The sequence below is a fragment of the Bombina bombina genome, chromosome 6 (assembly GCF_027579735.1).
Source record: "Bombina bombina isolate aBomBom1 chromosome 6, aBomBom1.pri, whole genome shotgun sequence".
Taxonomy (NCBI): domain Eukaryota; kingdom Metazoa; phylum Chordata; class Amphibia; order Anura; family Bombinatoridae; genus Bombina; species Bombina bombina.
In genome coordinates, this window is record NC_069504.1 from 170,899,518 (window position 1) to 170,927,025 (window position 27,508).

Sequence of the window (27,508 nt, forward strand, 5' to 3'; positions counted from 1 at the left end):
GGATATAGTGAGGAAACCCTTAACAAAGCCAAAGAAAGTGTACAACAGAGAACAAGGGAGGATTTACTCACATACAAAAAAAAGGATATCAAAGTAAGGGACAAAGTGAAACCTAGGTTTATTACAACCTATAGCACAGACTTCAAAAATATCAGTAAAATCATTAAAGACACTATCCCCATACTACACTCAGATCCTATACTGAAAACAATAACTTGTGAGGGAGTTGATGTAATATCTAAAAGAGGAAAAACGCTCTCTAACTATCTTTCTCCATCTAATTTATGAACTAAACAAAACACATGTTGGCTGAAAGAAAGGAAAGGATTTTTCAGGTGTAGAAGAAACATATGCAAAACGTGTAACCATGTAACAGAGGGTAATATATTTACCTCATATGCAACACAGCAAGAATACAAAATTAAATACTACATAAATTGCTCTACTACACATGTAGTATATTTACTAACATGTGATCTGTGTAACATCCAATACGTAGGTAAAACCAAGAGAAGTATTAAAGATAGGTTCTTACAGCACCTTAGATCAATTGAGGATGACGACACAGATACACCAGTGTCAAGGCATTTTAAAACCCAACATAATTCAGATGCATCGCTGCTTAAAATACAAGGTATAGATCATGTTCCCCTATGGAAACGTGGAGGAGATAGAGAAGATAAACTCAACAAACGTGAAGTCTTTTGGATTTTCACACTAAAAACATGTAATCCACAAGGGTTAAACATGCGCAGGGACCTAGATCTATTTGTAAATTAAAGATCATTAAACTAAGAAATTCAACACTTCTTCTTACTAATATATTAACCATCAGATCAAATGAAACTAACAACAATAGATATCTTATTATGACTACTAGTAGAGTAAATACAATTTGATATATATGTATAACTACATAATATACATAATTTTCTTTTGAGGAACTTAAAAACTTAGAAATTATGAAAAGGTGTTTGCAATACATAATGTTAAAATCCACTTATGTTTGCACTTTAAAAGTTTTATTAATACAGGATTATATCCCCTAATATAAAGAAATCTACAACAAAGTGTTCAAGGAATTAAATTTATAATAAAAGGTATTATTATTGAACCAAACCACAAGTGAACATAAAATCAGGATGGTTATATACTGTTTAATTAATACATATAATAGTATTTCAAATACTTTAAATAAGTGTATAAAAGATTTTTTGCATGCTTTTCAACAAAGGATAGGTAATGAATAGTGACAACTGACACAATGACTTTTAAATTTGCAAGTGTCTCTTTAAGAAAAGTGCTATAAAGCAATGAGCGGTCAGGATTGCTTTCAAGCAGTGATCAAGTGCGCAACTGCACGAAACATGTCTGCGTGTGGTCTGGATCGCTGACATTGTGTCACAAGATTTTTAGTGCTTTATTACAGCTATGTCTTAGCTGTTATGTTTTTACTTTTGGCTACAATAAAGGAAGTTTTATCTTACTGAGGAGATTTTTTGCGCTTTATGTGGTGTCTAAACTTGTGGAAAACATATTGCTCTTTTTTGGATGCTGATTACAGACCGGCTCTGACGCCACAGCTGCAGATCTCCACCTTACTACTCTCATTTTGCTCCCTATCGTGACTGAGATCATCATACAAGCTACAGGTACTACAAATTTACATTTGTTTATATAGGTTACTGTGAGCGCTTTTACTTTGATAGTGTTCTGCTTCATATTATGTATGTATGTAGTATTGGGTACTTGTAAAGCACGACTAATAACCCGTAAGGGTCTGAAGGCGCTGCTCATTTTATCAGCCACTGAAGGATGAAAGGCTGAGTGGACCTCGCCAGGGGTCGAACCTGCAACCCTTGGGTTGCTACATAGCTCAGCTCATTATGTTCCAAGAAAAATGAAAATATCAGCACATTTAAACAATTGTTTTATATGGACTATAGTATGTTTTAAGTACAGTGTCCAGTTAAGCCTTATGTATGCAAGAAGAGAGTTCCTTAATTCCTATACTGTTTACAGCTTAGCACTGGTGCTTAACACTAGTGTATCATAACAACCAGCTTTAAGCAGTTAGTATTAGTGATTTATAGTGAGTGATAAAATTCATGGTGGTTATAATATATTTTGAGATTAGTAATAATTATTACTTTGTACCCTTTACAATATAACTAAACAGACATGTCCAGTGAAAGTCTTCATCACCTCTACCATGCTGACAACTCATAACAGGTAATATTTGTAATCATCATGTTTTCACAAGAGGGGCTGCAAAATACATCAAACATTTTAAATAATGTTGTCCCTTCGCTTTCCTCAAAGTTACTGAGCATAATATATCAATCAATAATCAATGAGTATCAGTACCTTTTTTTTTTTAGTACTGGTACCTTTTCTTTTACAAAAAATGCACTATATATATGTATATACACACACATGGCTCAAAATGTCATGCCCTAAGCCACTAGCCAGCCCAAAATGTTACTCGCTACTTTGGATCCCACCCACTGCCCTAAGATGGAAGGAATGCGAAAAAAGGGTGTATCCTTTATTATGTTTTATATATATATATATATATATATATATATATATATATATATATATACACACACACACACAAAATTGTATAAATATATACTTTTATTTATATTGTTTCAGTTATTATTAGAATTTTATGCAGAATTGGTACACATTATCATTTGAGTTTTTACTGTAATAATGTTTTATTTAGCTCCTTTCCATATGGTGGCATGCTCCATTTAAACTATAATTATTATGGTTAAGTACATATAATATTATTATTATGTTTTCCTTGATACACATTTGTAGCTAAATTGTATCCTGTTTCTTTTTATTGATTACATAGCAACGGTTAACATTTTTAAGGGATGAATTGAACTCTGTGGCAGCCTCTGAAAAAGTAGGGAGATACCTACAAAATGCCCACTATACAGAGCTGCAACACGGACACTGTCTCCAGAGCCAGCTAACGGAGATGTCAAAACTTGTAGCAGCTTGCACCTTACATGTCACTGTGACAATTGAAGTACCTTGATTTACCCTTAGGGGGACCTTGGACGTTCCGATCAGGGGGAACCATGAGAGAGATCCGTGGTACTGTACGATATTACCTGTTTTGCTAGAGAGTTGGGTGTTTTTTTCCACTTTTTTGCTCCATTGACTTCTATGGGCTAATAGGTTACTGCGCGCTGTATTCTAAGTTCGGCTTTTTGGCTTGCTGGATAAGCACAAGAGCAATAACTTTTAACTTTGAACTCATAATACGAGCGCAAAAAAATTAGTTCTAGCTCAATTAGTGCTCTAGTAAAAGTCCTAAATAGTGCTCCACTCTGGCCCAAAGTTTCTAATGTTTACTGCATTCAGTTACTACTTAAGAAAATTATATCATTACACGTATGACACATGCTATAGATTATCGGAATATATGATCTAATGTCTCCTTAGATGGCCTTGAGATATATAGCTATTTGCTGTATAATTATTTGCTATTTGTTGTATATATTATGTACAAGGTTTAACTAAGGCTTTGTAAATTTGAGGAATGCCTCAATTGCATCTCCTGGGATCAATTGGGAAATGCAGCTGAATCTTTATAAAGAATAAAGGCAAATCGGTAGGTGTTCTACATGCTAACATTACTAGGAACCACACACTTTACAAATAGAATTGAACTTAATCCAGGATTACTCAAATGCATGAGAATTGTTAGAAGATTTAAATCAACATTTCTAGATTTGTCTTTGTATTGTAACCTTCAACACAGTATCAACTTGCAGTGAAACTTGAACATCCTAATGGGATTAAACATAAAAGAAAGTTAGAAAAAGTATTTGGATTAGAAATTTAGCTAAAGCTTACTGTGAGAAAGGGCACACTGCTGTCAATGACCTTTCCCTCTATAAGTATGATACCACTTGAGCTGTCTGCATATCAACAGACCACTCCCATTTATTTACTCTTTCATTTGTGCAACAGGTGTCAGATTATATAGCGCAGAAGAATTGAAGCTATTGATTTATTGCTGCCATGCTTCTTGTAAGATAACCTCTCACAGACCCTTGATAATGTTTGTTATCATTGCAAGAGCTAACTTTACTCAAAAGTCACAGATACATGTCACTCAAAATGTCACTGTATTGAGGTTAGTTATAAATATTTCTAAACCAAATTTTTATTCAAATATAAACTACTGGTCCTGTATAGCCCAAGTACATTTTAACCAACTTTTCAAAATAAATTTTGTTTATAAATATCTGATTCATATTTTTATATTTTTGACACCATTTACACACACCCAGTACTGGTCTATCACCTAATGCAGCCAATGATTGGCACATATGTACTGTACACTAGTTTGAATGAAAGCATATATATATGATGCACAATCAACCAACATCTTCCCATTCACTAAGGAGTTCACACAAGGTGCCAAACTCTGAAAACTGCAGTTGCATTTGAATTACGCAGAAAAACTCAAGAGTTTCAGTTCTATTAATGTCAATCATACAATCTGAGCTTACCATGGCAACTACTACATATGTTCCGATTGAGCTGTGCAGCCTACTTGATGCCTATTCAGCTGCATTTGAGGAGACGCTAAGGGTGTCGTTTCACTCCTCCTCTGCTCATACCTCTGAGCAAGTCATTCAGTTTGGTCCCGCTTCAGTGGCGCAAGGGAGTGGTGGCATTGTGGGGCCACAGCGCTTATTACCTACCTGTACTGGATCACAGCAGGACACGGAGTTAGCTTAATCTACAGAGCATGAGGTATGGGATGTTCTGACGCTCGTATCAAAGGTAATGGGTATAAGACTGGGACTAGGAGCATGAAGAGCGGCATAGAAAGGCTTGCTGGGTTGAAGAGGGCTTATAAAGACAGTTCCATTATGAGCCATTCTACCATTGAGCAGAAACAGGGAGCCTTTAAAACTAGCTTCCCTGTTCCTAATTTCCATATTTTACTTCTAGTGACTCTAATTTACTCCTTTGAGTATACCACAACTATAATACAGTCTTTAGAGAGACTGATAATGCCCTTCGGTCTAAGATACTATTAAGCACCCTAATTTGGCATATGATGTCATAATATACACTACTTGGGATATGCTGGTTATCCTATTCATAATATACACTACTTGGGATATGCTGGTTATCCTATTCATAATATACACTACTTGGCTTTATGGCTCGGCTGATGTCAGTCTACAGCTTCTATATTTAGGTGCCATTTTATATTATTGGTCTAATTTATCCTAATGGCAGGTATTTTAATTTCATGTCAAGCTCTTATTTATGCTACTGTTTTTTTAGAATATCTGTTATTTTAGCCATCATTTGGGTCCAAAAGTGGACAGGTTAAGCAGCAGTGGTCTTAAGATGAATGCTACTTAACTATTGTTTTAGTTGAGCCTGAAAAACCAGGGCCTCAAAGCTGCTTTACCAGCTTGATTAATCAGGCCCTATTTGTCTTCATATATGAAAACTGCTGTTTTAATCTCTATATCTGGAAAATTGTATCTGAAATTTTCAGTTTGTTTACTCTCATAATTTATCCTCAAAAAATAAAAAATAATTTGTTCTTAGCTCCCTAAATAATGCAGTCATATTTAAAGGGCCATAAAAGTTAATTAGAGCATTTCATTTTAAGACTATCCACCCTGCACTTCTGTGTGTTTAACCCCACAAACTGATTAAACACACAGTAGAAGTACCACTCAGGTCCTACATAGCACTGCTGGTCCCAAATGAAAACCAGCTGCTGATCCAATCAGCAGCGTTTGTTCCACATCTAAATCATGTGACAAATTAGAGCATGTCATTTTTAGACTATTATAGCCCTATAAGGTTTAGTTGTAAAATCCTTCTCTTCTTTCTCTGTCTGTAACCTGCTGGACTATAGCTAAATAAAAACACATATTTGTGCCCTGGATAAATAAACTGGGCTTATACTGAGAGATTTTACATTAGATAAACACACTGTATGTCTGTGTCCAGCAGTGCGCCACATAAGGTTGTAGCTTATTGACAGTCTTTATTGTAATGTGCACAATTATATATACTATCTACTCAAAGAACAATAACAAAACCACTTTGCCGTTTCTATTCAGTGTAAATGATATTTTAAAATGTACCTGTATGAAACCACACATCTTATACTGGTCGAATAGTGGCAGACTTGGGCGATCTTCGCGGCTCACTGTTATTCTATAGCTTCTCAGTAACACAGTGGATGGTTTTGAGTCATCTGTGACATGTATGGTGATTTGATTTGGACCCAAGCCAAGAGGATAAATACCAACACTGTAAAAAAAAAAAGTGCAGAGCAAAATACAATTTAATAAGGAATTAAACAGTTACATTTTTTGTAGTCCAGCCTTAAAGGGACATTAATCTCAAAAATGTTTACAGATATGGCAAACTGGCAACCTCTGTGCTAGCTTTTTAGGGCCCCTAATAAAAAGCTGAACAAAGAATTTGTGCCACACTTGTGGAACCCAGGAAAAAGCAAAACGATAAAGCTGTGCTTTGGAAACGTCTGGTGGGTTGGCACAACTTAAAAAAAAAATTTCATGATGCAGATAGACCATGTAATTTTAAGCAACTTTTCAATTTACTTTCATCACCAATTTTGCTTTGTTCTCTTGATATTCATAGTTGAAAGCTAAACCTAGGAGGTTCATAATTTCTTAGACCTTGAAGGCTGCCTCTAATCTGAAAGCATTTTGACAGTTTTTCACCACTAGAGGGGAATAGTTCATGTGTTTCATATAGATAACATTGACCTTATGCACGTGAAGTTACACTGGAGTGAGCACTGATTGGCTAAAATGCAAGTCTGTCAAAAGAACTGAAATAAGTGGGCAGTTTGCAGAGGCTTAGATACAAGGTAATCACAGAGGTAAAATGTGTATTATTATAACTGTGTTGGTTAGGCAAAACTGGGGAATGGGTAATAAAGGGTTTATCTATATTTTTAAACAACAAAAATTCTGGTGTTGACTGTCCCTTTAAAAAGAGTCCTCTGGTGGGTATAAAAGTGGATAGAGGATGCCCTGCACTTCACCTAAATCTGGTCCTGTAATACTGGACATTTTTAAGAAATATACTATTATACGTATTTTTCATAGACATAAATGTATGGGGTCTCTAAGATTTCTAAAATATTGCTCTGTCCATCAAGATTGATCATCCATCACTGATGTATACATTTAATATATAATATATATAGCAAAAAAACCAACTCATTCTGAAGGACTAATATCCTAACAACTCTATTGGTGGACATAGACACACCTCCATCAGCATAAAAAAAAAATTTTTAGCACAATAATATTTATTTTTTTATAATAAAAAAAAAAACTCTAATACTTTTCAGGCTGATACCATTGTTACAGTTCAAAATTTCTGCTTGCGAGCGGACAGGAATTTCTAATGCACATGCGCATTAGCAAGAACACGAACGAGCATTGAGTTCTATAGAGAAAGGGGACGAAGGAAAAAGGGGAGGGGTTTGGCGACCATGTCTACAGCTGAAAAACGTATGTGCTGTGGACGATTACTCCATATTGTTAGATGTATTTAACATGGAAGGTGGTGCAGGCGCATCTTATTCTGAGTATCAAAATGATGGTATTAAGTTCTGCCGGGTGTTGACTGTCCCTTTAAAGTGCATCCCTTTAATATATTCCAGCAGGTAAAATGGATAATTGGAATATATTAAAACCGACTATAGTTTGCAGCACAATGTCCCTTTAAGCACTGTTGCTTTCACTCTAGTGTTTGCTGATGAGTCTACATTTCCAAAACCTGCCTGGTGCATAACACTGAGAACCCTTCTAAGTAGTATTCAGATACACCAGAAAAAAACATTTCATGCAAGTTTGTGTATGAGTTTTGTTTATTTTTGTTTCATGGCGCAGTTTTTTTTTTAATATTTATTGACATGTTTGCATTATCTGTATGCTGATTTTATATCTGAACAAGCACAATAACATCCTAGTTTAATAAAATGTAAATGTGTGTTGATGTCACAATTATAGGAAACATGCATACATACATTATGATCATTACATTGTTATTTTATTTTATTATTCCAATTCCGTTTTTGAATGTTTTTAATTTCTAATTAAAAATGAAGCACATTTAATAATAGAAGTAAATTGGAAAGTTGTTTAAAATTGTACGTTCTGTCTGAATCATGAAAGAAAAAATGGCTTTCATATCCCTTTAAGAAAAAGTTGTTTAAAGTTAAAGGGACATGAAACCCCAACATTTTATTTCATGATTCAGATAGAGAATACAATTTTAAACAACTTTCCAATTTACTTCTATTATTTAATGTGCTTCCTTCTCTTGTTATCCTTTGATGAAAGGTTTATCTAAGCAAACTCAGGAGCAACAGAGAACCTAGGTTCTAGCTGTTGATTGGTGGTTACATATATATATATCGATTGTGAATGGCTCACCCATGTGTTCAGTTAGGATCCATTAGGGCATTGCTGCTCCTTCAACAAATGATACCAAGAGAATGAAACAGATTAGATAATAGAAGTAAATTAGAAAGTTGTTTAAAATTGTATCCTCTATCTGAATCATGAAAGAAAAATTTTGGATTTCATGTCCCTTTAATATGAAACTAGTAGGAAGTACGTAACTGTACATTTTAAAAACAGGCATATGATTCTGTTGCTAATGCTGTTATTGTTTATCAGCAGCCACATATCAACAAATATCATATGGTTATAAAAATAAAAATAAAAAATCAAAGCCAATGTGGCTAAATAAAAATGTGTTAAGAGAAATTAGGAAAAAACGTAGGGCATTTAAATTATTCAAAGAAAATAGTACAAACTCAACATTCCATATGTTAAGGAATGTAACAAAGCGTGCAAAAAAGCAATCAAATTAGCCAAAACTGAAAATCAAAAATTAATTGGAAAGGATTCTAAGTCTAACCCTAAAAGGTTCTTACATAAATAGAAGAAGATCTAAGAAGGACAATATAGGTACATTAAAATGTGTGTAGGGTAGCATGATCAGTATACACAAGAGAGGAACCATTGGATGATACTTTGGAACAAAATAGAACATGCCAGTCCATACCATTAACGGGATTATGTTTAGAGGATATCAGGAACAAATGCATAATATTAAGGTAAATAAAACTCCAGGCCCAGATGGAATACACCCAAGGGTGTTAAGGGAATTTAGCACTGTTATAGACAAACCACTACTCTTAATTTTTCAAGACTCAATATCCTCAGACATGGTACCCCAGGATTGGCGTAAAGTTGATGTGGTGCCACTCTTCAAAAAGGGAAGCAGGGATGATCAAGGAAGCTATAGACCAGGTAGTCTGACATCAATAGTGGGGAAGATATTTGAAGGGATTATAAGGGATTATATTGATGAGCATATTCGTGTAAACAAGATTTTGAGTTCTAATCAGCATGGTTTTAGGAGAAATAGATCATGTTAAACTAATCTAATTAGATTCTACGAGGAAGTAAGTAAAAATATAGATAAAGGGGAATTAGTTGATGTGATATATTGAGATTTTGCAAAGGCATTTGATGCAGTGCCACATGAGAGATTAATGCACAAAATTAAGGGACTGGGAATAGCTGAAAATGTTAGCTCATGGATAAATAACTGGATAAAAGATAGGGAGCAATGAGTAGTAGTAAATGGATCATACTCAGATTGGACAAAGGTAATCAGTGGAGTCCCCCAGGGATCAGTACTGGGCCCTGTTCTTTTTAATATTTTTATAAATGACTTGGAGCAAGGATTAAATAGCGACATCTCTATTTTTGCAGATGATACTAAGTAAGATCATTAGGTCAGAGCAGGATGAACTTTCGCTACAAAGGGATCTGCAAACATTAGAAGTATGGGCAAGTAAATGGAAAATGAGTTTTAATATGGGAAAATGCAAGGTTCAACATTTTGAAAGTAAAAATAAGCAGGCAACGTATTTTTTAAATGGGACAAGACTTAGCAAACAGGGGAGGAAAGAGATTTGGGAGTAATAATAGATAACAAGCTAAAGATGGGTGCACAATGCAGGGCAGCGGTTTCAAAGGCTAATAAAATACTAGCATTTATTAAAAGAGGCATTGATTCAAGGGAGGAAATTCACTATATAAAGCCCTGGTAAGACCTCACCTTGAGTATGGAGTGCAGTTCTGGGGACCAATCGCAAAAAAAGATATTGCAGAACTAGAAAACGTTCAGGAAAGGGCCACAAAGCTAATAAGGGGATTGGATAATTTAACCTATGAGGAGAGGCTAGCCAAACTGGGTCTGTTTTTTTTAGAAAAAAGGCGCTTGAGAGGTGACATGATTACTTTATATAAATATATTCAAGGCCCATATACAGAGATGGCAGAAGCTCTGTTTATTCCAAGAAAATTGTTTCTAACAAGAGGTCACAATTTAAGGTTGGAGGAAAGGAGATTTAATCTCCTGCAACGGAAACATTTTTTCACTGTAAGAGCAATAAAATTGTGGAACTCATTACCAAAGGAGTAAGTGAATGCCAATACCCTAGATACATTTAAAAATAGTCTTAAAGTGAATGTAAATTTTGATGTTTAAGTGCCCGGTTTTTAAAACTTTGTTTAAAAACAGGGGCACTTTAATTCATCAAAATTTACATTTCACTCCTATTGTGACAAAAAACTTACCTTTTAAACTTCACAGCAGCTGCTGCTTCCTCCGGTCTCACAAGCCATTTCTGATGTCAGAAATGATTGATAGGTCATCCTCCAATCACAGATTCCCCCCCGGGGGATTCAGTGTCTGATTCACTGCTGTGATTGGAGGAAGCCATATACCTCATTTTAGACCCAGGAAGAGGCTTTGAAACAGGTGGAGGAAGCTGGAGCTGCTGTGAAGATTAAAAAGTAAGTTTATTTTCACAACAGGAGTGAAATGAAAATATTGATGAATTAAAGTGCCCCTGTTTTTAATCAAAGTTTTAAAAACCGGGCACTTTAGCATCAAAATTTACATTCACTTTAATACATTTCTGTATAGAAACAAAATTCATGGATATGATTGCTAGTATTAAATGGGTCACCTTTTAGTGGGGTTATTTAAGCTTAACTGGAGCTTTTTGTAAGTACTTTAGATTTGTATAGGTTGAACTCGATGGACTTCGGTCTTTATTCAACCTTATCTACTATGTTACTATGTTACAGAAATTAAAGGGACACTAAACCCAAATTTTTTTCTTTCATACTTCAGATAGAGCATGCAATTTTAAGCAACTTTCTAATTTACTCCTATTATTACATTGTATTAATTCTCTTGCTATATTTAGTTAAAAAGCAGGAATGTGATGCATAGGAGCCGGCCCATTTTTGCTTGAGAACCTGGGTTATGCTTGCTTATTGGTGGGTAAATTTCAGCCTCCAATAAGCAAGCGCTATCCATGGTGCTGAACCTAAAATGGGCTGGCTGCTAAGATTTACATTCCTGCTTTTAAAATAAAGATAGCAAGAGAATGAAGAAAAAATGATAATAGGTGTAAATTAGAAAGTTGCTTAAAATTTCATGCTCTATCTGAATCATGAAATAAAAAAAATTGGGTTCAGTGTCCCTTTAACAGCTGACATTAATTTCATGCTGTTGCCACTTTTGATAAAGACAACAGCAGTCTCTTACAGCAATACGGTGTATATATTGTATAAATACATATATACTGTACATATATACATATATATATACACACAAACACACAGACATATATATACAGGTATGTATATATATATATATAATGTAAACACATATATATATATATATATATATATATATATATAAAAATATATAAATATATATATATATATACACACACACACATATATATATATATATATATATATATATATATTTATAATAGCTGTGTCACATATATTTTGTGCTTACTCTTAAAATGAATAACCCATTTTTTGTTATGTTTTCAATTAATTATGACTTATTAATGCCCAGAAATACTAGTTTAATAAAACTCACTTTTAAACACGGATCGAGAGCTGTGAGCGGATGTAAACCATTCTAAAATGATGCACCAATAAATCCTATGTAAGCCAGCATAACAGTTGTTAGTATGGGAAATGCAAACAGACTCTGGCAAGCATGAACACATATGTGGATATTATTATGTAACCTAAACTTTAAAGGCAAAGAATTATTGTGTAGTATAATTGTCAGTAGACTATATTGTACAATGCAGTTCATAAAACATAAGTATTTTCATTATTCTTATTTCTAATCTAATCATAGAGGCCACCCAAGTTCTAGAAGAGAAGTGAATTTTCAGGAAATGATTCAAATATGACATAAATTTTGCAAGTCAACCATATCACGTATCAGTATATAGATTGATACACAATATAGCATGACAATGGGTAAGACCCTATTCTAATCTATATTTACTTGAACTCTGTTTTACCTTGTATCACACAATTTTACACAAAGCCATTTAACAAGCTGCAGAACATCACAGTTTGCTTTTCTCATTAAAGGGACATTGATTTTTCTTTGCATAATGTTTTGTAGATGATCCATTCTTATAGCCCAGCTGTGAGTGTTTTTGTAAAATGTATAGTTTTGCTTATTTTTTAATAACATTGTACTGATTTTCAGACTCCTAACCAAGCCCCATAGCATCAGATTAAGACCCAGGTCTACAGATTAGTGCTGCTATTGAGTGTGTAATCTGTATTTTCATAATGATGGGGGATGGGGGAAGAGTCTGCTCTTTCTGCTTTCCCTGCCCCTTTCATTGAGTGTCCCAGCCTATCCTCACCAACAGTGCTAAACTGGGAGCTTCTAAGTGAGTTTTTAAAAGGTTTTATACTGGATTTTTAGATCAGTAAAAGCACATACTATTTATAGTAGTGCATATTACATGCAATTATATAAAAACTGGTGTTAACATGGTTATATATTATTACAAAATAAATATATATTTTTTAATATTTTATATACACAATGGACATAAAAAAATTATATTTCTTTAAAAATATGCACAAGTCTATAACATATATGTAGAAAAATGTGCAAAAAACTAAATATGTGTAGAAAACTGAATTTATTATTAGTACCTTAGGCCTTCCCTCTCATCCAGGTGGACTTGGCTCTTGCAGTTGGCAGCTTCTGCTCCAATCTCCACTGTCACTACATCAAATGGTACTTCTGCATAGTAGTCTTTGATCCTTGGGCTAAATGGAGGAGTCAGGTCCAGTGGAGGATTGCTGAAGATATTCCTAATGTGCGATTGTGTATCATCCTCTGTTCCAAGAAAGCATCAAAGGAAAGATAACTGTTACTTGGCACAGTTCTTATAATAGTCTACTCTACTTGTATATGGAAAGTTTATAGAACATTGAAGAGGTACGCTAGTGCAGAGAATTTTAAACTTAATAAGTACAAAACATTATTTGAAATATGAGCGTGATAATAATCAGATTAAAAGGGCATGGTTAAGATAGAGCATGCAATTTTAAAGAACTTTCTCATTTACTTCTATTATCCATTGGGTTTCATGTCCCTTTAACATTGTGCCTTTATTGCCTTTGATTTACCAGATATAACTATTTTTTCTCCAACCCAATTTTTTTATGGCAAAGCCATACAATTATAGGCATAATTGTACAACCATTAATAATGTTAATCAACCATTATTATTCAACCAAGCCCCTGACTATACATTCTGCAATATTTTATGCATTTGCTAAGTATATGCTACATTATATTACATTTTGTGCATAAAAGCTTCACATGACGGTATACGGTATGCAAGAATGTAGAGATAGGGTTAGAATAATTCATACCCCCTTAAGATCCTTATAGACATTTATTAACATTTTCAATGCCTGGTTCTCATTTTTTAACAACCATTGAGGAACTCATTTTGCCATTTATTAATTTATTTGTGATTCATACTAATATTTATCATGAGTAATTAGTATTTGTTTATCACAAAATATCAAAAATATAATCTCTTATTAAAATCTTCAGCACTTGCATTGTGCTTCTCAGGGACAGGAGAAACTAACAGTCGGGATGAGCATGATAGCATAATTATTGCCAAGAGGTTAATGGGGAAGGACCTTGTGTAATGAAATGCTTAGATGCATCCTCTCTTTTAGCCTTTGCAACCATGTCACTTTAAGACACACAGAATACTTCTCTTCAATGTAGGAAAGTTACTTTATTGTATAAGGGGTCACTTACCCCATAGGATAGGTGGTCACAAGACACCAGATACATTGTAACTTGTACTTGTAACTAAGTACATATGACCTATAATTTATCATATATATCTTGAAAAAAATATATATTGCCCTTTCCCCTTTTTCCCAATGGGTAGTTTCATGCACCTCTTTAGAGGCTGGAGACAGACAGATAGATGGACAGACAGATAGAAAGATAAATAGATAGAAAAATAAATAGATAGATAGAAAACAGACATAAAGCTGATAGTTAGAATATAGATAGATAGATAGATAGATAGATAGATAGATAGATAGAAAACAGACAGACATAAAGCTAATAGAATATAGATAGATAGATAGATAGATAGATAGATAGATAGATAGATAGATAGATAGATAGATAGATAGATAGATATATAGATAGACAGACTGATAGAAAGATAAATAGATAGATTAATAGATAGATAATAGATAGATAGAAAACAGACATATATAATGCTGATAGTTAGAATATAGATAGATAGGTAGATAGATACATAGATAGATGATAGATAGATAGATAAATAGATAGAAAACAGACAGACATAAAGCTGATAGTTAGAATATAGATAGATAGAAAAAAGACAGACATAAAGCTGATAGTTAGAATATAGATAGATAGATAGATAGATAGATAGATAGATAGATAAATAGATAGATAGACTAGTCTCATGCACATGTACTACATTATGATCTATTTAATATGTCTCTCTATAGCAACCTATATGCATATACTGACTAATGGAGGAACAGGGTAATTCACTACTTTTGTATTTATATTTTTTGTATTTATATCTTTCTATACTTGGAAGAGTAGTTCTGGGAAATGGAAAACGATCTGAAAGCACAAACTATGTTGTTATAAAGAATATAGTAAAAGTAAATGTTAATGCTGATATTTAGGAAGCTTTCAGTACTCAGTGTAAGGAGATTGCAGGACATAGTACATAGTGCCATTTACCACCAGCTGCTAATAGTAATGCATTACGTGCAACATAAGATTACAGATTTCCTGCAGTTACTATAACAAGATAACAAAGCTTTAGAGTCCATCATCTTCAAAGGCTGGAGATACACGATTCAGACAGAGCATGGGACGTTAAAATAAAATTCCAATTTACTTCTATTATCAAGTTTTCTTTGTTCTGTTAGTATCTTTTGTTAAAAGGTAGGGACGTATGCTTCTAAGACAGCCCATGTCTCGAGCACTATATGGCAACAGCTTTGCAAGAATGTTATCCATTTGCAAGAGCACTAGAAGGCAGCACTATTTCCTGTCATGTAATGCTCCAGTCGCCTACCTAGGTATCTCTTCAACAAAGAATAGCATGTGAACAAAAGCAAATTTTACAATAGAAGTACATTTGAAACTATTGTAACTTGCATGCTCTGAGTCACAAATGAAAATGTTGGGGTTTCATAACACTTTAATACAGTGGGAGACAGATACAATATTCTTTAAAATATACATTGTACAGCAATTGCAATGTGTGTCTTTCGATAGATAATATTTTTTATCAATAACTCACCATTACTACACGTCTTCTGTTTTTTTATCAATAACTCACCATTACTACATGTCTTCTGTTTTTTATCTATAACTCACCATTACTACACGTCTTCTGTTTTTTATCAATAACTTACCATTACTACACGCTTCTGTTTTTTATCAATAACTCACCATTACTACACGTCTTCTGTTTTTTTATCAATAACTCACCATTACTACACGTCTTCTGTTTTTTATCAGTAACTCACCATTACTACACGTCTTCTGTTTTATATCAATAACTCACCATTACTACACGTCTTCTGTTTTTTATCAATAACTCACCATTACTACACGTCTTCTGTTTTTTTATCAATAACTCACCATTACTACACGTCTTCTGTTTTTTATCAATAACTCACCATTACTACACGTCTTCTGTTTTTTATCAATAACTCACCATTACTACACGTCTTCTGTTTTTTATCAATAACTCACCATTACTACACGTCTTCTGTTTTTTATCAGTAACTCACCATTACTACGTCTTCTGTTTTTTATCAATAACTCACCATTACTACACGTCTTCTGTTTTTTATCAGTAACTCACCATTACTACGTCTTCTGTTTTTTATCAATAACTCACCATTACTACACGTCTTCTGTTTTTTATCAATAACTCACCATTACTACACGTCTTCTGTTTTTTATCAATAACTCACCATTACTACACGTCTTCTGTTTTTTATCAGTAACTCACCATTACTACGTCTTCTGTTTTATATCAATAACTCACCATTACTACACGTCTTCTGTTTTATATCAATAACTCACCATTACTACACGTCTTCTGTTTTTTATCAGTAACTCACCATTACTACACGTCTTCTGTTTTTTATCAATAACTCACCATTACTACACGTCTTCTGTTTTTTATCAATAACTCACCATTACTACACGTCTTCTGTTTTTTATCAATAACTCACCATTACTACACGTCTTCTGTTTTTTATCAATAACTCACCATTACTACACGTCTTCTGTTTTTTATCAATAACTCACCATTACTACACGTCTTCTGTTTTTTATCAATAACTCACCATTACTACACGTCTTCTGTTTTTTATCAGTAACTCACCATTACTACACGTCTTCTGTTTGTTATCAGTAACTCACCATTACTACACGTCTTCTGTTTTTTATCAGTAACTCACCATTACTACACGTCTTCTGTTTTTTATCAGTAACTCACCATTACTACACGTCTTCTGTTTTTTATCAATAACTCACCATTACTACACGTCTTCTGTTTTTTATCAATAACTCACCATTACTACACGTCTTCTGTTTTTTATCAATAACTCACCATTACTACATGTCTTCTGTTTTTTATCTCCTGAAAAAGATTTTGGAAAGCACATTAGACAAATTATATTTTTTTCCCCTGCATTAAAGAGACCTTTTATTAGCATTGCGTTTATTCCTCGCCTTCATCTAGTTATGGGTGCGGCCATGTTGAAATCTAGCTTTCACTGCATTACAGTGCTTACGTGTTTGCATATGTGCAGCAACTCTCCTTCAGATACCTCCAGTGCAACATAGCATCCAAAATGGCGGCATGAAGTTTAAGTGTTTAACGCCCCTTTAAAATATTATTATGAATTTATAAGCACATTCACCAGCACACATAAAGGAATATTAAAGTTTTCTTTTTTTGGCTGCATAAAATAATGAATTTAGTGCAGTTTGTAGGAGTATCAAATTTCTGCATTCAACAGAATGCGCTCCAGTGGTGAATGGACACAGTACAATTTTCAGAGTTAATATACGCAGGGAAAGAAAGCAAAATAAATAACAAAACTGTTATGAATTTTTTTTTTTATTATGCGTAATCAAACATTTTGGGCCATTTTACGAGTGGAGCGTGTGGTTGTGCGCGTCATATTTTTCGCTCATATTACAAATTGATTGTAAACACTATAGTTTGAGAGCTATTAAAGTTAACTCACGTCGGGTTAGCATGTCCTCAAAGCTCTAGTTGAAAAAAAAGAAGTGTCTCAAAACACATAAAAAATACAGTACAAAGTACAGGTAAACTCATAATTTGACCATCTAATAAAAATTATTCAAAGAAAATATTACACAAAAAAAGTTATAAGGGGTCGAATATATGAGGACTCAGGTGTTAGAAAAAAAAAGAGCCATGCAAAGGAAATGATGAAAACAAGTAAAATCATATTTATACAATATTCATATTTAATAAAGTGTTTATCTATGTATTTACTGTAAATATTTCACATTCCAATGTTCTGCACATAGCAGAATATGTTTTAAGAATTTGTAAATAGATATCCCTATATATCTGTATCTAGCTATACCTATACTGTATATAATCATGTATATATATATATATATATATATATATATATATATTGCACCAAAATACCATCAGATATACAGTATATAGAAATATGTATTTATGAAGAACATTGCAATGTAAAATATTCATATTTTAATGTCGGGTTAATGCAAATGAGAGTTTACTTTCCACTCATAATACAAGTGCAACCCGACAAGGGCAAAAATCTTAATTCTAGCCTAATTAATTGTGCTCCACTCGTAATCTAGCCCTTAATGTTTTGCTTATTTGAATTACACAGTTATAAAAAAAGAAAAACAAAATGAAACACAAAAGAACCAACATAAGTTAACATATAAAGCCTAAAACGGCTAAGAGTACATTACCTAAGATTTGCATAATGTTTATGTCTCTATTTGTGCATTGGCAAAACTTTTAACAAACTATTCCAGCATGTGAATAGGAGGACTCTGCACAGAAAGTGTTAACGCAGAGCAGATTGCTATTAATGAGATACCTTATTCTTTGCTGCTGTTAAAAAGCTGGTGGGAGTGGAATTACACACACACACATATATATATATATATATATATATATATATATATATATATATATATATATATACAGCAACATGGAAATTGGGGTGAAGAGTTTAAGATCACTGGCACAGTGCTTCCTCTCCCCCACTACCACTTCTGCAGAGGGTCTGGCCGTACAAATACATTTATAAACCTGTGTAAGGGGTCAGAAAATGCTCCCAGCTGCCTTACCCAGTGTTTGGGAAACATATACACATACAGCATGAAGGAGGGGCGTGACCTAACTGACCTCATGCAAAACTTTCTGCCTTCCAGGAAGTCCACACTGTAAAATGCATGCTGGGAATTTGAAACCAGAATTGCAGAATCACAATACTGAGAGTGAAATAGTGTACTATAAATTCCAGATTGCAATATTACTCCCAGAATACTCCTCTAAAATAGAGCTACATTTAGGGGGATAAAAAAAAAAATGGACACTCAATAGTCTTTTTTTTCTTGCAATTTGTACTCAAGGTAGAGAGGAAAATCTAGGGGTGGGCAAATGCCCCCCTTGTGGACGCCCAAGCATGCTGCACTTTTTAATCATACTCAGCATTTATACACTGGCTGTGAGCACACTGTGCAGTATAATGATGTGAGTTCATATACAATAAAGTCTGATGAATATGCTGTGTTATATAATGACAGAATATCTATACACTAATAGTAAATACTCTGCACTGTTTATTTAATGATGTGAGTATCTATACACATATGAGTATTCTGCACAGCAAAATGATGGTGAGTATCTATATACAGATAATAACCACGCTGGCACACTCCTATGTATAGACTGGCTGCTAAAGACCCCACCTGCTGATGGTAGTTCCACACCTGAGCTGAACTATGGGACAGCCTTAATACACCTGTTGTGGTGGTGAAGAACCCATAATCATGTTTTATTGTGGTGATGGTGACCTCCTTATCCAAGAGGATATTGTGTCAGGTGGTATTGGAGGAGCTCATGTAGGAGAAGCTTAAAGGGACAGTCTCGTCAAAATTATACTTTCATGATTCAGATAGGGCATGCAAATTAAAACAAATTTCCAATTTACTTTTATCATCAAATGTGCTTTGTTCTCTTGGTATTTTTTGTTGAAGGCTATACCTAGGTGTGTCATATAGATAACATTGTGCTCACAAACATATGGGATTACTAATGAGAGGGCACTGGTTGGCTAAAATGCAAGTCTGTCAAAAGAACTGAAACAAGGGGGCAGTCTGCCGAGGCTTAGATACAAGGTTACCACAGAGGTAAAAGGTATATTAATATAACCATGTTGGTTATGCAAAACTTGGGAATGGGTAATAAAGGAATTATCTATCTTTAAAAAAAAATTAAAACAGTCCATTAGTCCCTTTAATGATACCATGAGAGTTCCAGTAAAAATGCCTGAATCAAGGACTGTTTGCCCAGGGGATTCAGTGCTAGATTCACTTACTAATCATTTGGAAGAAGATCCGCCTGGCTCCTCACTCTATACTGCTGCCCTGTATAAGCATGTGAATTTGGCATGGGACTTGTGGAGCTGATTTTCTGACCTCCACCCATTTTTTTTTTTTTTTGTATGGGATGTCTGGAGTAATATAAGTGCTCTAAATTTGCTAAAATTATTTAGTATTTCACTGAGATACATGATTTCATGCTGTATTTTAGCTTTCAATAACATCTATAACTGTAGTTCAATATATTCAAATTAGAAGTTAATAAAATTTAAAGGGGCATTAAACACTAAATAAATGCTAGATAGAATGATGCATTCAAAGGAAAGATTAATCTGAGAATAACACGTAGATGTATTTTTTAAAGTTTTATTATTCATTTAAATATTGACAAAATAAGTGTAAAGTTTTAGTGTCTATAAAACAATGGGAGACACCATGTTGTAACTTAGGTTACCTTCTCTGCTGTGGCCAATTAGAGACAGTTATAAATAGGTCACTAGAGTGTGCAGCCAATGGCCGTGTGGAATATAACAGTGTTCTGCACTTCCATTTCTAACAGGAAATAAAAAGCTCACAATTTCAGAATGTCTTTTTATACATACGATTTATCATTTTATATAATAATCTCAAAGTGTAATGTCCCTTTAAGTATGAAGCACTGTTCTAAATTGTGAAGTTCTATTGTTGTGTAACTTACCAGGTGTAATGTTTCACTTATGTCCAATTCATTCTTTAACATAGGACCCCATTAATTTGATTAAAGCTTAAGAAAATTACTTTAGACTTTTTTGTTTATTACCTCTAAACACAAATTGTAAACTAGATGATTATGAACCTTCATATATAAGAATAATTTTGCAATGAAAACTGCAGCTTTATTTTGTCAAATTAGTATATTGTTGTATGTTTATTCTTTTCACTGATTTCCCTATCCCCCAGAACAAAAGTACCCCTGCTAACCAATCACAAACTAATATTTAGATATAGCACAAACTCTGTTTGCACATGTGTGGTAGCCTGTACTATTGTATTCCCTTAAATGGACAGTTTACTCAAAAAAATTCTCCCCTTTAATTTGTTCCCAATGATCCAGATGACCTGCTGGATTGTATTAAATTGTTTACAAGTATTTCTATTACCCTTATATTTGCATTTGAAATAGTTGATTTAGCCTGTGGTATCCCCACCTATTCTGAAAGTTTTTGGCTTCAAGGCCAAGCTGTGTAAACACAACCAGTAAAAGAAATTACACTCCAAGTGGGTTATAGAAGAGACAAGGTAATAAAATGTTAATTTTCCATTGTTCTCTTCAAGTATTGATGATTGGTTTACGAACAGATATAAGATAAAGAAGTTTGTATAAGTACACAATGTGATAAAGTAATGAGCTCTGATTATATCTACAAGCTCAACCCACTTTATTAGGTTGTGGCTTCAAAACACAAAATCAGCTACTTCATATATACAAATAAACCTTAAAAAGCAAATTCTCGTACATTTTATACTATGCAGCTGGTTAGAAAGTAATTGGAAACACATTAAGGGAGAAACAATTTTACTGTATACTGTCCCTTTAAGGTGGTTTAGCATTGATTAAACTTGGTTACTATTGCAAAGAATGATTTGCCTATGATTGTTGATGTAAAACTGATAATCCACCTTTTAAAAGCATGTGACACCATATAATCTTTGGGAGGGAGGGAGGGAAAAGTAAACAAAAACTTTCTTAAAGTACTAACCCAAGCCCCGCTGAGAGAATGTGAAACAAACACATGTATTTTACAACAAAAGGCTGCAAGATAAATAATGAATGTATACTGCAATAATGTTTCACTTGCAATGAAACATTTTATGCGTTGTTGAAATGTCAGATTTAATTGTCCTTTAACAGACTTTTCATTTTACTTTTATAAACAAATTAACTTTGTTCTCTAGGTATTCTTTATTGAAACTACTAGCTAGGTAGACTCAGAAGCCTCAATGCACTACTGAGAGCTAGCTGGTGACATACAAATATGCCTCTTGTCATTGGCTCACCAATTTCCCAATAATCTATTACTGCTCTTGAACTAACTTTAATTAGGTGTTTTAACCCTTTGCAATGATTAAATAGAGAAATTACAATTATTATTACGCTACTGCCTGAATATAACACATTAGATAATTTTCTTTTTGCTCTATAATGCATAAGTGCATAATCTTGTAGAAAACAAGTATTTGCGAATTACAAGCAATATTTTATTCACATGGCAAAGGCAATTACAAACCTTTCAGTCTGGCATTGACATCTGTAAATGAGAGTTGTCCCTCTTCTGCTTTTTCAGGTAATGTGTTCCTGCAACCAAAACAGAACCACAACTATTACACAAAAATTTAAAAAATGTTGTTTTCTAGTTTATTAAATAAACACATAACAAATGTAACACATCACATATTTACCTGGCTTGTATTTTTAAAAGTGATTAAATACATAAAGAGTAATATTTATATTAAAGGGGCATTATACCCCAAATTTTTCTTTCACAATTCAGACAGAACATACATTTTTAAACAATTGTCCTATGTGCTTCTTAATATCAGAGTTGCTTCATTCTCTTGGTATCATTTGTTGTAGGAGCAGCAATGTGCCAGCTGAATAAATCAGGCAAGCCAATGACAAGAGGCATATATTTGCAGTCACCAATCAGCAGCTAGCTCCCATTGGTGCATTGGTGCTCCTGAGCCTATCTTAGTATGCTTTTCAACAAAGGATATATAGAAACTAAGAAAATTAGATAATAGAAGTAAATTGGAAAGGTATTTAAAATTGTGTGCTCTATCTGAACCACTGTTTAATATATATATATATATATATATATGATAGAAATAAAAAAGATCAGCGCTAGAAGTTTATGAGTGTGCTGTTGGTCTTAATATATCTTCCCATCCACTACTGGAAAATATATGTATATGCAGGACCCTTGCTAGTTAAGCATCAAACAGTCTCATTCAGTCAAGTATGGCAAGTCTATGGATGTATATTGTTCATTAATATCCACAATGCTAGTTCCTGTGTGCTGTGGAGGAGTAGGCTGCTCGTCTGAGAGAAGAAGAAAGATCCCCCGCAGGGCAAGGTTCCTCTTAGTGATCTAGAAGAGTGTGAGACAAAACAAGCGCCCAGAGGCACACTTCGTGTAGTACGTTTAGATAAATAACTTATACTTTAACAGTTGGAAAAAATCCGCTCTCACCTGATTCAACCTCAGCTTATGAGGTATGTAATAAGCGCTTCTGTTTATATACTCAGGTCTCGTATCGCCCTCCTATAGGTCCTCAGGTCTCCAGTTCCTCCTTGGAGTCTGCAGAGTGTTCCTGGATCTCTGCAGCCTATATCTAGAAGGGGACTTGCATTCAATCTTGGACGATCACATGAAGAGGACCTCCTTGTTGCCGAAGACTGCCCCCCGCCGGAAGACTGCTCTGCACCTCCGGGAAGAAGATAGAATGTGACCCTGCGATAGAGGAAGATGGATCCGCCTGGATGAAGACTTTGCTCCGTCTGGGCTGGGTGGCGTGCAGTAACCAAAACTTTACTGCACGCCACCCAGCCCAGACGGAGCAAAGTCTTCATCCAGGCGGATCCATCTTCCTCTATCGCAGGGTCACATTCTATCTTCGGCAACAAGGAGGTCCTCTTCATGTGATCGTCCAAGATTGAATGCAAGTCCCCTTCTAGATATAGGCTGCAGAGATCCAGGAACACTCTGCAGACTCCAAGGAGGAACTGGAGACCTGAGGACCTATAGGAGGGCGATACGAGACCTGAGTATATAAACAGAAGCGCTTATTACATACCTCATAAGCTGAGGTTGAATCAGGTGAGAGCGGATTTTTTCCAACTGTTAAAGTATAAGTTATTTATCTAAACGTACTACACGAAGTGTGCCTCTGGGCGCTTGTTTTGTCTCACACTCTTCCATATATATATATATATATATATATATATACACACACATACACACAAAACAAATATTGGTTTAAAAATTACAATTTTAATCAATGAAGCAAAATAAAACTCAACCATCACAAAAACGGTTTATGATCTCTGCCGGCGCCTACAAAACCTGACTAAAGTCTAAATCACCCGCGCTGTCTAACACGCCTCCCTAACATAGCCCGACACGTCTAACCCTCTATCCGCTATCCCCCCTCACTATCCTAACAATAAAATATGTATTAACCCCTAAACCGCCGCTCCCGGAGCCTGCCGCTACCTAATAAAGTTATTAACCCCTAAACCGCCGCCAGCTATATTAAATCTATAACCCCCTAAAGTGAGCCCCTAACACCGCCGCCATCTACCTTACCTACCCCCTAAAGTGAGCCCCTACCCCGCCGCTATCTATTTTAAAATTATTAACCCCTAATCTAATCCCCCTACCCCGCCGCGATCTATATTAAATTATTTAACCCCTAAAATACTAAACTATCCCTACCACTAAACCTAAGTCTAACCCTACAAATAGCCCTGAAAAGGGCTTTTTGCGTGGCATTGCCCCAAAGTAACAGCTCTTTTGCCAGCCCTTAAAAGGTTTTTTTGCAGGGCATGCCCCAAAGAATTCAGCTCTTTTGCCAGCCCTTAAAAGGGCTTTTGGCGGGGCTTTGTCACAAAGTAAACTGCTCTTTTGCCTACAATCTACATCCCCCTACACCGCGGCCACCTATAATAAATGTATTAACCCCTAATCTAATCCCCTGACACCGCCGCCAGCTATATTAACTATATTAACCCTAATTATATTAGGGTTAATATAGTTAATATAGTTATTATATTATATATATTAACTATATTAACCCTAATTATATTAGGGTTAATATAGTTTAATATCGTTATTATAATATATATATATATTAAGTATAATAACCCTATCTAACTCTAACATCCTAACTAAACTCTTATTAAGATAAATCTAATATTAATATTATTAATTAAAATATTCCTATTTAAATCTAAATACTTACCTATAAAATAAACCCTAAGATAGCTACAATATAATTAATAATTACATTGTAGCTATGTTAGGGTTTATATTTATTTTACTGGTAAATTGTTAATTATTTTAACTAGGTATAATAGCTATTAAATAGTTATGAACTATTTAATAGCTACCTAGTTAAAATAATTACCCAATTACCTGTAAAATAAATCCTAACCAAAGTTACAAATACACCTACACTATCAATAAATTAAATAAACTACAAATATCTATCTAAAAATACAATTAAATAAACTAAACTAAATTAAAAACAAACAAACACTAAATTACAAAAAATAAAAAAAAGATTACAAGATTTTTAAGCTAATTACACCTATTCTAAGCCCCCTAATAAAATAATAAAGCCCCCCAAAATAAAAAAAATTCCCTACCCTATTCTAAATTAAAAAAAGTTCAAAGCTCTTTTACCTTACCAGCCCTTAAAAGGGCCTTTTGTGGGGGCATGTCCCAAAGAAAACTGCTCTTTTGCCTGAAAAAAAAAAAAACACAATACCACCCCCCAACATTACAACCCACCACCCACATACCCCTAATCTAACCCAAACCCCCCTTAAATAAACCTAACACTACCCCCCTGAAGATCTCCCTACCTTATCTTCACCACGCCAGGCCGAACTCCTCATCCGATCCGGGCGATGTCTATCCAAGCGGCAAAGAAGAGGTCTTCATCCCAGCGATGTCTTTATCCAAGCAGCAGCAAAGTCTTCTTCTATCGGGCAGCATCTTCCATCAAGCGGCATCTTCAATCTTCAGCCAATCAGATTGAGCTCGCATTTTATTGGCTGATCAGAGCAGCCAATAGAACTATATTAACTATATTAACCCTAATATAATTAGGGTTAATATAGTTAATATATATAATGTAATAACTATATAAACTATAATATACTTAGGGTTAATATAGATAATATAGCTGGCGGTGGGGTAGGTAGATTAAATTAGGGGTTAATAATTTTAATATAGCTGGCGGCGGTATAGGGGGATTAGATTATGGGGTTAATTTTTATATAGGTGGCGGCGGTGTAAGGGGTCAGATTAGGGGATAGATAAGGTAGATTGCGGCGGTGTAAGGGGTTCACATTAGGGGATAGATCAGTTAGATGGTGGCGGTTTTAGGGGTTCACATTAGGGGATAGATCAGTTAGATGGTGGCGGTTTTAGGGGTTCACAGTAGGGGATAGATCAGTTAGATGGTGGCGGTTTTAGGGGCTCACAATAGGGGGTTAGTTTATGTAGATGGCGGCGGTTTAGGGGTTAAATACTTTATTAGGGATTGCGGCGGGGGATCACAGTTGACAGGGAGATAGACATTGCGCATGCGTTAGGTGTTAGGTTTATTTAGCAGCTAGTTTAGGGAGTTACGGGGCTCCAATAGTCAGCGTAAGGCTTCTTACGGCTGCTTTTTGTGGCGAGGGGAAAATGGAGTAAGATTTCTCCATTTTCGCGACGTAAGTCCTTACGCTGTATATTGGATACCAAACTGCGCGGGTTTGGTATACCTGCCTATGGCCCAAAAAACTACGGGCGACGGCAGAAATATACGCGCGTAACTTCTAGGTTTTGCCGTATATAGGATACCAAACCCGCGCAAATATTGGCGTTGCCAGCTTTTGCGGGCGACGATTTTTATCGGATCGACCCCCCGGTGTTAGCCGCAAAAAAGTGAGCGTAGAGCAGAATTTAGCTCCACATCTCACCTCAATATCAGCGCTGCTTACGGTAGCGGAAAGCAGGCAAAACGTGCTCATGCACGATTTCCCCATAGGAATCAATGGAGCAGATTTGGCTGAAAAAAAGTCTAACACCTGCAAAAAAGCAGCGTTCATCATTTTTATGTCTACACCTAACATGAACCCAGAGTCTAAACACCCCTAATCTTACACTTATTAACCCCTAATTTGCAGCCCCCGACATCGCCGACACCTGCATTATATTATTAACCCCTAATCTGCCGCTCCGTACACCTCCGCCACCTACATTATACTTATGAACCCCTAATCTGTGGCCCCCAACATCGCCGACACCTACATTATAGTTATTAACCCCTATTCTGCCGCCCCCAATGTCATTGCAACCTACCTACAATTATTAACCCCTAATCTGCCGCCCCCAACGTTGCCGCCACTATAATAAAGTTATTAACCCCTAAACCTAAGTCTAACCCTAACCCTAACACCCCCTAACTTAAATATAATTTAAATAAATCTAAATAAAAATACTATTATTAAATAAATTATTCATATTTAAAACTAAATACTTACCTATAAAATAAACCATAAGATAGCTACAATATAACTAATAGTTAGATTGTA

At 34.7% G+C, this 27,508-nt stretch overlaps 1 protein-coding gene across 1 annotated transcript in view; it reads right to left on the minus strand.

The window, feature by feature from the left end:
- Nucleotides 1-27,508, minus strand: part of CPED1 (cadherin like and PC-esterase domain containing 1) — a 654,007-nt gene that overhangs the window by 321,523 nt on the left and 304,976 nt on the right. The window contains exons 12-15 of the mRNA XM_053719194.1: nt 22,428-22,495; nt 17,141-17,170; nt 13,134-13,320; nt 6,153-6,321 (exon numbers count right to left, since the gene is read on the minus strand). Coding sequence (XP_053575169.1) covers nt 6,153-6,321; nt 13,134-13,320; nt 17,141-17,170; nt 22,428-22,495 — 454 coding nt within the window. The remainder of the gene's footprint in view (nt 1-6,152; nt 6,322-13,133; nt 13,321-17,140; nt 17,171-22,427; nt 22,496-27,508) is intronic.